Below are 12,857 nucleotides of genomic sequence, written 5' to 3' on the forward strand. Positions count from 1 at the left end.
CAAAATCACTCACCTTGATTAGAGACTGACAGATTTCTGTCTAAATTTGAATTTTGGGGAAGAAAAAGAGTGACTGTGCCCTGTCCAGCAGCTGAGCAAACAGATGAGAGCCACATTTGCATTTTACTGTTACAATAGGGGGTTATATTTGCATAAACCCTCTTATATTTGAAGCTAAACTTTACATTATAAAAAAAAAGAGGGAGAAGAAAGAGTGATGATTTGTAAATGACAAAGCATGACGCTAGGAGGCGCTGCTGTACAATTTCTTTTTAAACCCTGACTCCAGAGCACCAAAAACACCACGACAAAATAAAACCCAATAGATTCTGTAATTTATTGAAATAAGACTATATTAAGAATATATTCCCATTTAATTAATGATTCAATATTTCCTTGAACTGTTGTCTCCTTTTGAATTTGAAAAACATTGATTTCATTTAACTGAATTTCCTTCAAATTTTTGGTTGTGTCAAATCTTATTTTATTCCCCAAAGCTTTATGTGTTTTTTTCTAACAAAATTGTTTCTTCAGTAAACAGAGCGAATCAGAATTATTTCAATTATTGCTTTTGTTTTTTTCTTCATAAAAACCACATTTATAGAAACTCTAAACCTTTAAATGCTTTTCTATTTGAAAGAAGATATAAAAAAAGTTCTTTCTTTTGTTACAACAAAACTAATTTCAGACACTGAAGCAGACGACATTACAAATAATAAAAATATGTCTTTATTGTCCTATGAGCTGTCAAGAGGCTTCACACACAAATAAAAAAACGAAGTACATGTGTAAACAAGAGTTCAGTCTCTCGGGATAAACATGGTAGATAAACTCATCTGCAGACTCCATGTTTTATATGAAGGATACTAATACTTATCAGAGCTTTTTACACGGCAGCAATACCTTTAATACGGCTATTGTTTTATAAAAACGTGTATATTTGGTTTATAACTGCATAGCGTGTTACACAGTTCTTCTTCTTCACCTTTTGGCTGCTCCCTTCAGAGGTCAACTCCTCCACCTTCAGCATCCTCCTCACTCACGCCTTCACCTCCTTCTTTGACGGAGTTTCGAGTGGACGGAAGGCGAGCGACACGCAGGATTAGGCCACTTCTTCCATTTTCCTCCTCATGGTCGCCCCGGCATCGCTGATGGCGCTCTGCAGAGCGGCTCCTGCTGGCAGCGCGGCAAAGCCCTCCTCTGACAGGTGGTTTATCTTCAGGTGCCCCCCAGGCCTGTGCAGGGCCACCCCATGCAGGTGAGAGAAAAGCAGCGCTAAGTCTCTGGTCAGGGTGTAGTGCGGGACGAGCCCCAGCTCCAGGGGAATGTCCGTCTGCTGGGAGTACTGGAACACGGCGGCCATGTATTTGGACAGGTCCTGGCCCCGCGCTTTGGCCCGTCCCACTTCCTCTGCGATGAGCTGGATGACCGCCTCGGACATGTGGGCGTTGGGACTGAAACTCAGAGCCTCCTCGTCTTCATCGTCCCCCCCTGACAGCCCCGGCCTCCCTTTGAGGCCCCGAGAACAGATGACCAGGATGAAGTCGCTCTCCTGGATCTGCCGGCAGTACCAGGCCATGTAGCCCTCCTCAGCCACGCCCAGAGAGTCCCAAAGGTCCAGGCAGACCTGGAAAAGCACCACGCAAGAGCTTTAACACTCAAAAAAGTCATCAACCGCTTTCATCTGGAGGTCCAGCTGTCCAGAGAAATCTCACAGAATGTTTGATACTTGGAAGGATTTCAGACTTTGTTTTCAGATATTCAAGATATTAGAGGTCTGGAACCAGAGGCTCCAGAGACACTTTGATCCCTCCATTGTGGCTCTTAGACTTTAATGGTTTTGATTCATTTTTATTAATTAGTTACGTTTTGTCATTTATGTTTAGATTTGTAACATAACTGAGCAAAAAAGATGACAAATATTTAATCTATTGTCAGAGTGATTCATTATTAGAATGACATCATTGCATTTACGGTATATGTATAGATTACAAAAAAATGATTCACTGATGTTGTCATGATAATATTCAACAGTAAAATGAGAAAAAGATGAAGGCACATCAAAGTCCTAATGATAGAAAATTAAAACTTTTTTGCATATTAAATTAATGCAAATTTGCTGCAGCAGGAGGATCTTTTGAAAGACAGGATGTTTTATTTTGAAAAGAACTTGTGTGTTCTGCTGTCAAATGTTAAAGAGGTGCAATTTGTATATATATATATATATATATATATATATACATTTTTTAGAGTATTTAAAAGCAACTTTTTATGAATTAATGGTCAAAAAAAATATTAAGTGTATTTTTCTAACTCTGAGGTGGGACTTTGCAGTTCTTGCTGGTTTCGGTCCATAAATAAATGGAGCAGATGGCTCTTTTAGCGTTAAAGGTTGCTGCTCTACACCTTTCTAAGCTTTTCTCAAAACTAGCAAAAGCTGGAAGGAGCTAGGATCTGGACATAAGGAAATTATTGTTAAGAAGAACCAAATTTAACCAAAACTTCCTATTTCACTGTAACTTTTGGTTAAATTATACGAGTTGAAAAGTTAGACTGGCATTTATTTTTATTATTTTGGAAACATTTTTTTTTCTATTTTGTTGGAAGAATAAATGCTAGCTTTACTCATAATAAAGATTTATTAAAGTAAGTCTCATTCTTGTTTCTAGATTTTAATTTCTTTTCTTATCTCCTCTTTTATCCTAATATTTTTGAGTTATTTTTTTTGATCTACCGCCATGATAAAACAAAGTGGGGTACCTGAGTGGCCATGTGCTGCTGCACAAACGCTGCAAAGTGATTGACAGCCTTGATGTGGGCAGGGCCGTCGCGGCCGCTATAGCAGATCAGCAGTCTTGGGGGGGTGGGACTGTCTTTCTGCAGCGTTACCACCTCCTCTGCAGTCCTGCTCTCCTCGTGTTGCCTGATGACCTCTGCAGCGACGAGGATAAAATCACAGAGGTCAAAGCGGGTCACGGGAACGGCGGGCTTCGGTTCGGTTCATGTCTGCACCTGATTTTATGTCGAAGGCCTTGGAGAGCAGCTTGGACCTCCAGCAGCTGACGGTAGCCAGCACGGCGCCGAGAAGGGCGGCGGTGATGAGACACAGAGGCAGCACCACAGCCAGAGTCAGAGCGACAGGGGGCGCCTCTGGACAAAACATTCACTCAAATGAACTTATAGATTATTAGCAAACATAATAAACGTGGGGAGGCCACAATAAACTCTGTGTACACCATTGAACTAAATCATGGAGAAAGTGAATCTTTGCATCACTACTGTAAACGTTTGCATATGTTGAAGTGTCAAACATCGCTCTAAATTCAAGAAGGATTTATTTTTGTTGTTTTATTTCAGCACACTGCAAAAACAGCCTCCCTAGAAATTAGAAAAATGTTCTTTCAATGAGCAAATGGGATGAGAAGAAGCGTCTTAAACCAAGAATTCTTATTTTAAGAGAATATTCTAGTCAATACGACGTGTTTTTTAAGTTAAGATTATTTTGTTATTGAAAAACTTCAATAATACGATTACTTTTCTTGCAGGTGACGTGTTTTTATGCTAAATGAAAGCTTTTTATACTTTTAGTCTATGTTACATGAAGGTTTTTAATACTAATTATGTTACACCATTATACCATTTTATTAACTAATTGATGAACACATTGTTACATTAACCAATATGGAGCTCCAGATCAGGTAAAACCAGTTAAAGGAAGCTTCCACAATCTAATCCGTACTTTTCTACGGAAAAACAAAGCCATGAATTGCCTTGCTGGCAGGAGTAGCGACACGGTCACTGACCACTCAAGACGTAGGTTTAGTCAAGACGACCGTTTAAGAGAATAAAGACCAAGGGGTCGTCTCTTGTCCTGACAAACATCAGAATGAAGCCACAAATGAACAAAAAGTTTTAGTGTGTATTGTATTATTTTAACTGCAGTATTTTGTGACCTTTACTGGATATCATTAATGGATGTAATCTGATTCATAAATGAGCAGATGAAGAGAAATCTTTATGTTTCTGCCTCATAACATAGTCTAAAAACTATTGTGAACACTCACAACTATGAATAACTCACGCTCTTTAACCTCTAACGCTCTACAGATCTGATAAATGGTCCAGAAGTCTTTGTTCTTTTTACCCGTCTGCGGAGCCGTGACGTGAACGTTGAATATTTTCCTCACTGCATCCACTTCGTCAGCCGCAAGCTGTCGTAAAAAAAGCCAAGCAGAAAATTCCTCCAGTAAATGCATCGAAACTCCATCATGCATCCCGCTCCTCCATCGCATGGCTTCAAACTGTGCACCAATAAAACTTTATGCTGGTGTTGATGCGTCAAAGATGAACTCCTCCTTCGTTTATACCTCACAAGTGTAGTTGGCTCCTACTTGAAGATCATCCAGCTGAAAGCTGTGGTGAGTCTGGTTTTCAGATGAATTCTGGAGAGATCAGGAAAAATGGCAGAAAAATCCCTTTAATGGCAAACTGACCTGTGAGGAGGAGAAAAGGACCTCCTGAAACCAAACTGCATCTTATATTTATTGTTTGGTGGTCTAATAGAGCATTTTCATCTGAATGAAGAAGATTCATGTTTCAAATATTGACGATCTTTGCAAAAAGAAAACAAAACATTCTCTTTTATTAGCCTATTATTATTATTAATTATTATTATTATTTCTGTTTGGGATTTTGGTCAAATAAAGCAATGAGCCCTCTAGAGTCTAAAGTAAGAAATTACATTTATAGAAAAAATCAGGAGTTGGTTTATCAAAAGTCTTCAAAAATAAGACACTGGTTTGTATGTTTTATTATTGTGATAAGTATAGATGAACTATTGTTTTTTTGGGCATAAATAAAGCATAAATATGAAGAGAAAATAGCCTTTTTTTGCCAAGAAATAATGAATCATGAATCAGTTCATAACTTTTTAGAGGTTCACATGACATCCTTTCAAAATAAAAGATATCTAGTGTTAAATAGGATCATCTTAATGCACCAAATGTGCGAGGAAGTGATCTAACGTCAGCAGCGATTAAAAAGAATGTTTCTAGTGCGTTTAAGGAAGACATTTGTAAATCAAACAAACCATGATTCAACCAGATCTTATTAAATGACCCCTAAAGTCCCACTTCAGTCATCTTTTGATCTATTTTAAGCGTTACCAGCGGCCGTTTTATTATGATGATGCCGTTTTTAGCCAAATTTAAAAAAAATTGTGTAATTCCCATGAACGTAGTTTCTGCAGCACAGCAGGAGCTCATTAGAAATTCAGCTCTAGGCTTTGTAAGCAGAGTAACCCCCCCGCTACTTCCCATTATCCCTTTGGTAACACTCTCTCCTGCTAGCTTACAGCCTCTCACAAACCCAAGCTAACACTAGCAGTGCAAAAAAAATGGTGAGCTAAGTATATCGGGATGATCCAGCCGTACAGTTTAGATCCAGATTCCAGCTCAGACGTGGAAAACAAAGACGTTCATGGATCTAGTCATGCATCACGATGGAGCACAGCAGGAAGCTTGTAGCTTGCCGAAGTAACTTGTATATCATATTATTTATTATTTCTATATTATTATTTCATCTCCTCCTGATTTACATCAGTTTGAATAAATGCATACTTAGAAACATCACTGCTGTAGAGGAGATCTGATGGAGGAATGGACCAAAACATCACTGATCTAGAGGAGATCTGATGGAGGAATGGACCAAAGCATCACTGCTCTAGAGGAGATCTGATGGAGGAATGGACCAAAGCATCACTGCTCTAGAGGAGATCTGATGGAGGAATGGACCAAAATACCAGCCACAGTTTGTGAAACCTTGTGAAGACTTACACATTTCTTGCACAAGTGTTATTGTAAAAAGGTATATAACAAGTATTGAGTCGAACTTTTGTTATCGACCAAATTTTGCTCCTCAACCATTGAGGCGGTTCTTCACTCAGGTGCGTCAATGACCGGTCAGTGCTAGTTAACTCTTTTACTCTGGAGCTTCAGCTGCAGTCTTTACACTCTAGTCTTGTAAACAAAGTTCTCTCATCAAAAACACTACAGAGGGAGGAAGCACTCACCGGCGTCATGGTTTTGTATTTCTTCACACTGTTTGCGTAACACAGTGAGAAATAGCTCCTGATGCCGAGGTTTGGAGGGGCGAGGTTAAAGGTCACTGTGACGATGGTCCCATCCTGCTGGACTTTGACATGTTTTGGGTACCAATCTGCAGCCAAAACACAGTTTAAGGAAAACAGTCAGAATCACCTCAGACTTTTCCCCTAAAGTCTCCCAAAGTGTTGAGCTGCAGATTTTACTGGGAACTAAAAGTTTCTCTACTAGACTGAGATCCCTGTGAGGTTAAAACCATAACCTCCACATCTCACAGGACGGCAGTAAACCCTGGAGTTCAAGTCCCCCTATGACAATGGCTTTAAGAGTGACATTGTTCCCAGCAGTGTTCTAATTATGATTATGAGGTTTTTAACCAAAGTTCCACAACTGAAATGTCTTAAAAAGCCATCTTTCATGTTGATCTGAAGCCTCTGTTTACAAAATCTCCTCTGAGGGGGCGTGGCTTTTGGAGCTGAACTAAGATGTTCCCCCATCTGACTATGACAGCGCTGTGTATCTCTAGCATAAATCTTCACCACAGCTCCATAAAAACATCTATCAATATGGGTAAAGTATCCGGATGTCAGCTGGACGAGGAAGTGAAGATCTTCATGGACAGAACTTCCTCCAAAATCCTGATTCTTTCTCCTTCCAGTTCACCAAAGACTCTTTTAGCTAATTCTCCAATGTTTATTGACTGTGATCAATACATTCAATCATTGGTTTCTCAGAGTTCTTGATAAAATAATCAAAGCTAACATCAAAATGCTCTTTCATTGATTTACAATCCTTTCCAACTGCGGTCAAATGAGCCGCCGTTCACATTTCCGTGGTCACATCAAGAAGCTCCGTGGAGTCTGGTGGAGATTTTCCAGCGTTCTCAGTCCTGCTACCGTAAGTATTGGATGAAACTCACACCAAAAATCCAGTGATGCTGATTTGACCACAGAAATGTGAACGGCGGCTCATTTGACTGCAGTCAATGTGAAGATACCATCTTCTCTTCTCCAGAACCTGAACTAGACACTAGGAACAGATGAGGGTTTAGTGCATGTGCAGCAGAGCTGTTGATGGAAAGAAGATCATTCATTCAAACAGAGTCTGTCCAAGACAGTTTGATTGATTTAAAAGGAGAAATACTCAGAAATGAACAAACAAAATGATTTCTTATTACATTTGTTCTCTTTCATAGGAAAAATGCCACACAGACATGTTAAAACTCAAAAAACAGGATTTTCATTGCAGGCGGACTTTGAGAACCACAGAGCTGCCTCACCATGTTTGCACTTCTCCAGACCGTTCTTCTCTGTACACGCTGCAAAGACAACACCAACATGTAAGAGAAAAAAGAACATAAATATATGAGAAAAGAGAAGTCAGCATTTTACAAGAATTACATTTTACAATACTACAGTATACAAGTAAATGAGTATACCACACAAGCATTTATGTAATCATAGAAACCCCTTAAGGACTTTAAGGAAAAAGACAAATAAGGAAATGTCGTAACTAATAGACCCGAAGAGGGGAAATCTCAGGTGATTAGTTTTTCCATCCAAAGCAATTTTCGGATCTGTGTGTGAATGCTTGCACATGTGCATATGTGTGTGACCTTCAGTAATCTGTGTGCATGTTTGCACACGCTTGTGTGCAATTGAACCAGGTCTGGAATAACATGTTATCAAGAGCTTCACAGCATCTCACAGCGTGTAGAGAAGATGGTGCTGCGATAGAAATTCTCCCACTTTTCAGGAACCGGCAGAGACATGACGGTAACAGCATATTGGGATCCCAGGGAGAGCCTGGGAAACGGGTCCGACATGTATACCTGCAGAGTACAAGATGAGAATTAGATCAATTATATCAGCAGGAGTTTACTCCTTCTGTACATTATAGTTTCACACACCTGTTCTGTTGGGAATTATAATCAACATTTCAATTTTAATCTAACTTATGTTCTTTTCAACTTAACATTTTAACAAATATCGTCATGTTATTGAATCATTAGAGTTTAGAGCCAAGAGAGGGAAACATAAGAGACAAATCCAACTTGGTTGTAAACATTTCAGATGAAAGCACTGACGAACAAAGCCGTATATTTTACCGTGTGAGCCTGAGACGCTGTGAGGGAAACATTACGGGGGAATAAAAAGAGCTGGCAGGAGATGCCGGAGCTGCCCAGAGACTGCAGGGTCACCTGAAAGCCTCGCAGGAAGGCAATCCCTGCAAAGACACAAACGTCCGACATTGTCTCAATAATTTAGACATTTTTCTGTTGTACATTTCTGAAAGCAGCTGTTCCATTTTATCAATCAGCGCTCCAGAGCCGCGACGCGCCTGGTGCAGCTGGAGACCTGAAGTCTATAGGACTCTATCCTAACTATGTTATCTCAGTTCATGTTTATCCTTCAGCTTTGCTCAATTGTATGTTTTTTTTCTTATTTTAAATTGTTTATCATTTGATTATTTAAAGAAGTTTATTTTCTGCTTTATTTGTTCCTCAAAATTCTCATTTTCATTAAATATTTAGTTTTTTAACAAAAGTATTAAAATTGATTCTAATAATTTCACATTTTTGGTTATCTGTTTTAGTTATCTATCAGTAGTTATTGAAGCATTGTCATCAATAAATATGATTTTTTTGGCTTTAAAAATATTTTTACAGTGCTTAACTAATTTAGCACAAAAAAGTGAAAATTGTAACAAATTTTCTTCAGTTTTTAATCATCTTCTGTGGCGCCAGCCTCCACACAGGCATCTTTTCAGGAGTTTAGCTGTCGTTTTCTGTTGTTGGGGTCGAACCCACCGTAGTAGCTCGGCTTCCAGGACACGATGACGGTGTCAGAGTTGTTGGAGTCATCCACAAAATCAACCTTCACATCGTTGGGAGCGTGAACGAAGTGCTGACAGAAGGTGGGGTCTTCATTCCCCAACAGCTCAAAGCACGGCCATGGGATGCAACCTGGGAGGGGGGTGGTCACAGGTTCTCAGTTTATGAAGGAAGGACGGAAATTCAACATGCACACCCCTCCTGAATGCAACTTACTCCCAAATGGAAAGCTGGCGTTGAAACCCAAAGCCTTCTTGATGTTACTTCTGGTTATTCTGCAGTATTCACATGAAAATCCACCCTGAAGGAAAAAGAATAATCCTAAAAATCAGACTTTCAGCTGAACTTTGACTAATTAAAGTCTGCTGAGTTCCGTTAATGTGCTTTTGTTCACAATCATTTCCATGTGAGATCCTTAAAAAGTAGAAACAGTTGGATGGCTCAGTTGGCTGCGTACTGGTCTGGTGCATGGCAGTCAGTGTTTGATTCCGGGGGGGAGGGCAATGACCCTAATCCATTTGGGGTCCTTAGAGTGGACCCTTTATACTACTGCACGCAGTGGAAGCTGTTTTGGTGTGGCGACCACAAAACCCTGAAAGGTGGACAAGATAATCCATAACATCCATAAGGTGGTGAAGATTTCTCATCTTAGGCTCAGATTTTTAAAATGAATGTATTTAACCTTTATTTTACCAGGAGATCCCACTGAGATTAGATCTCTTTTTCAAGGGAGACCCAGGCCGAAAGGCATCAAAACCAGAGAATAAAATGCAATTAAAACATTCATTCATTCATTTTCCTGACTGCTTTGTCCCTTTTGGGGTCACGGGGGTGCTGGAGCCTAACCCGGCTACTGATGGGCGAAGGCGGGGTACACCCAGGACAGGTCTCCAGTCTGTCGGAGGCAATTAAAACAAAAAAGCAAAAAATAAGATCCAATTAAATTGAACAGTAAGACAATAATTAAAAGGTTGATAGTGAGCCTCAGACCTTCACTCAAACATAAGTCACCTCCATAACATTGTTTGTTGTTCAGGGATTCTCCACCTCCTTTTTGTTGGACGTTTATGTCCTGTAGGATCATAGGTGCACACCTGACAACAGCTTTAATCTCAGATAAAGATGGGATTAATCTGACAACAATCGAGATGGATTTCCAAAGTGGAGAGAAGAATGGTGAGATTAATAGCTGGATTTGAGTTTCGTTTTCTGTGATTTTTGTCAGTTTATGTTGGCTGTTCAACAGCAAAAAAAGACTGGAGAAAAAATAGAGTCACCCCGATTTCTGCGTAACACTTGATTTGTAAGACATGCAATACATTTTGTGCTTAAGTACAAAAATTACAAAATTCAAAAAAATCCAAAATATAATTTACACACACACAACTTAAAATGACAACAGCTTGAAACTCATTACATGGACAAATCTTTAAACATTACGCACAAATCACTTGTTACACAAAAAACCCCCACATTTTTATAAGTGTTTCAAGCTGTTTTCATTTTAAGTTGTGCTTGTAAATTTTAGTTTTCTGAATTTTGTCATTTTTGTATTTGTGCACAAAATATATTGTACGAGTTACAAGAATTATGCACGCACAAGTCGAGTGAGTCTATTTTCTTTCCGTAAGCATTTATCTATCTTTTTTTTTGGGTGTTTCACCCAGGAAATGGTTTGATTTCGGGCTAAATAAGTAAAAGGGCAGCAGAAGAAGTGATGTGAAAACGATGGAGAAGGTCAGGGGTCGTCCCACTGATCCATCTGCATGATAAATCCCTGTAAAGATCATTCTAATCCCTTTTTTACTGTCCTGGAGGGGGTTTGGCCATCAACAAGAATCCCCTCAAAGTTCACAGAAAGCTGCAGAAGAGTTTGGTTTTCATCGTTTTTGAGGTGAAACATCTGTGCATGCAGAGCTGGAATCTTTATTCCACAATTTCTAATAGTGATTTAGATTTTGTCCTGTTTTCTTTTGCTGCTCTTAGCGTATATCTTTTTAGTCCGATAACAGATGTAACGTTTTCTAGACGTGCCGCAGCATTTTGGACCATCTGCAGAGTCAAAAGATCCCAGCAGGACTCAAGCCCACTCATGACAAGAAGTGGATTAAATTAAACCCCTTCCATCTTTGCATTCCTTCGAAGTGTATCTTAGAGGAACTCTTCAGGGTTTTTTCCTCTCTCGACTCTAACATAACCACGTACTGTAGTCCTGAATAAAGAAGATCACTTTCTAAGTAAGACATCTGAGCCTTCACAGGTCATTAAACCGCTATAGATGAGTCTGTCAGGTCTTGGCGGAGATGGTTTGACTGCACAATAGAAGACATCTGGGGGTCTTAAAAAGTAATTGGACAGCATTGTGGCTGTACGGGTGTTAACATTATTTTTCATGAGGGATTTGTGTTTAAGGAGGGCAGCTGTGTGCCATTAGATCCCATTTCCTGCACGTGATCTAACCAAGAACAGCTGCCTTAGAAGGATAAACCCCCCAAAACAAGGATGACAAATAACAAAACCTTTTGTGATTTATTTTTCTTCTGCAGTTATAACCTTGGATGCTGAGACTTCCAACCAGGGGTTAAGTGTAGGGGTCCTTCAGCAGAGGATACATGAAATACAGTCCACACTGAAGCATTTGAACAACTTATCAGTTCAATATCCCAAAAAGGACCTGTGAAGGATTTAAAAGTTTGAATCGACTGAAGATGAACCAACATATTGAATCTCTTTAAGTGTGGAAGACAAACCTGGAGATAATCCCATTTCTGATTGTTTTCTAGAAATTCCTTTGATAAAAGCTGGAAAGGGTTTACACAGTAAAGCTACAGCATCAATAACTATAGATGGTTTATGAATTCACGCTGTTCCAACACCAAGTGTTTATTTATCCTCCTTTAAATTTATGAAGTTTTTAAAGACGGGTTCCTTTATTCTAATTCCTTATTATTTATCCTTTGTTAGTTCCGACAACAGCTTTTTTCTTGGACATAAAAGCCTATGACTCATGCGATTACCTGCAGATATAAAAGTGATGAATGGGAAGCAGAAGATGAGAAACGTGGGTAGCCTTCTGCGGCGAGTTAAGAGCAAAACTCCCCAACATCTGCAGGCGTTTATGCACCATGGGTCATAATTTGAGTCCGCTCCGACAGCTCCGACCCACAGGGAGTCATCATGAGGAGACTCGGCTGAGATGGATGGCTTTACGAGTGACATGCAAACGATGTTCAGCCTAAACCCAAACAAATACCAAAGCTTTGGATAGAATTACCGACGACTTTCTTCCTTTCATTCTGTGAAAAATGTCCTTTTCATAGTCAACAATTAAATGCTCCTAAGAATTACTTCATTTTAATTTGATCATTTTGAAATATTTTCAACAGTTGTTTCCATTTAGGGAAAATGTAAGCCCCATTTTTCTTCCTGCAGCTCAACTAGATGAATATCAGACCTTTAAAGTCCCATTCTGATCGGCTTTTCATCTATTTCCAAATCGTTCCGAGATGTCTTTTAATTGTGATTACGCCGTTTTGGGCCAAAATCCAAAAACCTGTTGTTTTCCAGGACATAGTTTCTGCAGAGCAGCAGGAGTTCATTACAAATTCACCTCTCAGTTGTAGGCAAGACTGTTGGCATAGATCAGGGGTCGGCAACCTCTAACAGTGAAAGAGCCATTTAAGGCTCGTTTTCTACTGATCAAAACCTAGAAGGAGCCACAGAGTCTTATTTTAACCTTTAAGAAATCTGGATTTGTGTTCATAACCTTCTTTTTTTAAATAATAAATATGAATTATGTCTATTTTTTGGCACAAACAAAAGCAAACATATAAAAAGAGCCTAGCATCTCTCAAAATTGTGATATGTATTATATATATATATATGTATTATATATATATAAATATATATATTCTCTTTGCCAA

General features: G+C 39.2%; 1 protein-coding gene across 1 annotated transcript in view; it reads right to left on the reverse strand.

Moving 5' to 3' along the window:
* Window positions 1-711: 711 nt before the first annotated feature.
* si:ch211-207e14.4 (interleukin-17 receptor D) overlaps window positions 712-12,857 on the reverse strand; it is a 16,567-nt gene continuing 4,421 nt past the window's right edge. The window contains exons 2-12 of the mRNA XM_024293633.2: window positions 9,151-9,235; window positions 8,911-9,066; window positions 8,209-8,327; window positions 7,809-7,932; window positions 7,381-7,419; window positions 6,071-6,216; window positions 4,368-4,442; window positions 4,145-4,211; window positions 3,013-3,150; window positions 2,761-2,933; window positions 712-1,627 (exon numbers count right to left, since the gene is read on the reverse strand). Of these exons, the coding sequence (XP_024149401.1) occupies window positions 1,103-1,627; window positions 2,761-2,933; window positions 3,013-3,150; window positions 4,145-4,211; window positions 4,368-4,442; window positions 6,071-6,216; window positions 7,381-7,419; window positions 7,809-7,932; window positions 8,209-8,327; window positions 8,911-9,066; window positions 9,151-9,235 (1,647 nt within the window). The 3' untranslated portion in view covers window positions 712-1,102. The remainder of the gene's footprint in view (window positions 1,628-2,760; window positions 2,934-3,012; window positions 3,151-4,144; window positions 4,212-4,367; window positions 4,443-6,070; window positions 6,217-7,380; window positions 7,420-7,808; window positions 7,933-8,208; window positions 8,328-8,910; window positions 9,067-9,150; window positions 9,236-12,857) is intronic.

Source organism: Oryzias melastigma, linkage group LG7 (genome assembly GCF_002922805.2).
Source record: "Oryzias melastigma strain HK-1 linkage group LG7, ASM292280v2, whole genome shotgun sequence".
Classification (NCBI taxonomy): Eukaryota; Metazoa; Chordata; class Actinopteri; order Beloniformes; family Adrianichthyidae; genus Oryzias; species Oryzias melastigma.